A 3,048-nucleotide genomic window follows, 5' to 3' on the forward strand; every position below is an offset into this window, starting at 1 on the left:
TTTTTTGAGACAGGGTTTCTCTGTGTAGTCCTGGCTGTCCTGGAACAGCCAGCTTTCAGATAAGTATTAACCGACAAGATAAAAGTTTCTTTTCCAGCCCGGCGGTGGTGGCACACTCCTTTAATCTAAGCACTTGGGAGGCAGAGGCAAGCGGATTTCTGAGGCCAGCCTGGTCTACAGAGTGAGTTCCAGGACAGCCAGGGCTACACAGAGAAACCCTGTCGCGAAAAACCAAAAAAAAAAAAAAAAGGTTTCTTTTCCTTCAGTGGAAATCCGAAGGTGTTTTAAAGAACATTGTCTATACATAAGGCAATTTACACTCTCTATTTCATTTCTATAACATATACTGATCATGAGGATTGATTCTAAGAAGCCAGGCACAGTGACACAGGGCTTTAATCTCAGCACTGGGGAGGAAGAGGCAGGCAAATCTCTGTTAGTTCAAGGCCAGCCTGGTCTACAGAGTGAGTTCCAGGACAGCAAGAGCTCTGTAGAGAGACTCTGTCTCAAAAAAAAAAAAAAACAAACAAGATTAACTTTATGAGCTGGAGAGATAGCTCAGGTTAAGGGCACTTATAAGGAAGGACCAGGGTGTGATTGCCAGCACCCACAGCTGGGAATGGCAGCTCACACCATTCACAACTCCAGTCCCAGGAGATCCAACATCCTCTTCTGACCTTGGGCACTAAAGTTCGAGCACAGACATATATGAGGCAAAACTCTCACACACATAAAATAAAATTTGAAAAGATTATTGTGAATCTTAACACTTAAGTGGCATATATTCCGCTCTGATTAATGAATCCCAGCTGACAGTGAGTTAGTGGGTTGAGCCCTACCTGCTTCTCAACCTTCACAACCCGGCCGAGCATGCTGAGGTCATCCGTTGGCTCGTGTTCTGCTGTTATTTTCTCTCGGCTCTTTTTATCTGATGTGATTTGTCCTTTTCCAAGAATTTGATCAACGCTGCCAGACAAAGAAGATATGGTTATAGGCAAAAGTACAATTCTCAAAAAAAAAGAAAAGAAAAAGAAAGAAAAAAGAAACAAAGGAAAAAGTGAAAAAAGAGAAAGACAAATTTGTAAAATGTTAACTATTTTAGAATTGATACACTTATCTTTTTAAGAAAAGATCTATTTGTATTATTTGTGTGTGTATGTGTGTCTGCCACTTGTGTATGGGTACCTTTAGAGGTGTCAGATTCTCTGGGAGCTTAAGTTACAGGCAGTTGTGAACCACCTGTCATTGGTGCTGGGATTTGAACTCAGGTCCTCTGGAAGAGTAGCAAGTGTTCTTAGTTAAGGCACCTCTCCAGCCCTTGATGATTTTTTTTAACACAGCATTATATATGATTACATATGAAATCATGTAGGAAGGAACGTCTAGAGGAAAACTGTCCAAGCAAAAATCTTGTCTCCACCTTGGACCAGTCAGTTCAGAATTCTACCATAAAACCATGAGATCAGAATTCTGATTATTTTACACCCGATAGAACAGATTCAATGAAGATTTGTTTGATACCTGATAATGTGGGTGATAAGCAGGTAAGAAAGCTAGGGCTTTTTTGTAATGTGTTCTACTGAGCTGCCATGTTAGCCTATCCTTAACATTGATTAGCCAGTGCCAAGGTCACTACATGTTACAAACCACATTGACTAGTCAATGGTCAGGTCAACCTTATGAGGCATCATTAACACTGTCTCCATTTCCCAGAAGATATGTGGAGGCTGTCAAAGTTTGATATAACACCCACATGAAAAGAAGAATACAATCTATGTTAAAAGGCAACCACCCTATTGCCTACCAAAAAATGAATCAGAAATACAAAATTGAGAGGTTATGTGTATTGTAGGAAACACCAAATAGTTCTCATACCCATCGCTTACCGTGTTTGAAGGCTTTTAATTCTACATAGCATGTCCAGATGACCAGCAGAGTATTGTTCAATGACATCTTTCACATCATATGGGCGTAGTGTTTCCTTAAACTTCCTCTTTGCAACATGAAACTTCATGATTCTGTAGCAATACATATTGAATATTATTTCCCAGAACCTTGTCAAAATAAGTGACTATTCGTTTATCAGCAAATATAAAAAATTCTCATAGTGATACAAATCCATAATTCCACTTACTCTCGAGGCCAAGGCAAAAAGATCGCAAGTTCAAAATTTGCCTGGGCTACATGGCCAGCTTGGAAAACTTAGCATCATCCTGTCTCAGGCCAAAGATACAACTCAGTGGTAGGGAGACTTGCTTAGCATATGTAACTCTGCCCTAGATTTTTGAAATATATATACATATATGGAACTCTGGGAAGCAAAACCCATGTATCAAATTATTTTATGCTTCTATAGTAATGCAATATAAAAGCCAGAGGTTAAAGAAGGCATTATTAAGAACATTTCATGTGAGACACACCTTCAGCATAGCAACACACACTAAGAAAGAAACTAAACATTAAGGGTTACATCTGTTTAATACCCATTGAAATCTCCAATTAAAACTACAGTGCAATTCTTTGTGACCACAGACATTTTTTTTTTTTTTTCTGAGACACGGTTCCTCTGTGTAGCCCTGGCTGTCCTGGAACTCACTCTGTAGACCAGGCTGGCCTTGAACTCAGAAATCTGCCTGTCTCCGCCTCCCAAGTGCTGGGATTAAATGCGTGGGCCACCACAGCCCGGCTACCACAAACATTCAAGATACTATAAGATCGAGTGACAGTATCTCTTAAAAGTAGAATATACTGGAGAGATGATTCATTTGGGAAACTGATTGCCATACAGTCACAAGGAAATCTGAGTTTGGATCTCTGGCATTCATGTAAAAAAACTGGCTCTAGTGGCATACACCTGCAGTCTCAGTGCTGGGGTAGTGGAGGGAGGTGGATTTCTGGTGCTGACTTGCCAGCTAGCATAGCTAAATTGGTAAGTGTCAGGATTAGTGAGAGATTCTATCTCAAAAGATAGGGTGGAAATTGAGGAAAGCATTTGATCTGAGCTTTACATGTACTTGCACATCTGTACACACACTCGTGCGCACGCGC

At 40.4% G+C, this 3,048-nt stretch overlaps 1 protein-coding gene across 1 annotated transcript in view; it reads right to left on the reverse strand.

The window, feature by feature from the left end:
• Positions 1-3,048, reverse strand: part of Kcnq5 (potassium voltage-gated channel subfamily Q member 5) — a 540,403-nt gene that overhangs the window by 2,739 nt on the left and 534,616 nt on the right. The window contains exons 11-12 of the mRNA XM_028767237.1: positions 1,887-2,018; positions 840-966 (exon numbers count right to left, since the gene is read on the reverse strand). Coding sequence (XP_028623070.1) covers positions 840-966; positions 1,887-2,018 — 259 coding nt within the window. The remainder of the gene's footprint in view (positions 1-839; positions 967-1,886; positions 2,019-3,048) is intronic.

This window comes from Grammomys surdaster, unplaced genomic scaffold (assembly GCF_004785775.1).
Source record: "Grammomys surdaster isolate TR1022 unplaced genomic scaffold, NIH_TR_1.0 171, whole genome shotgun sequence".
Taxonomy (NCBI): domain Eukaryota; kingdom Metazoa; phylum Chordata; class Mammalia; order Rodentia; family Muridae; genus Grammomys; species Grammomys surdaster.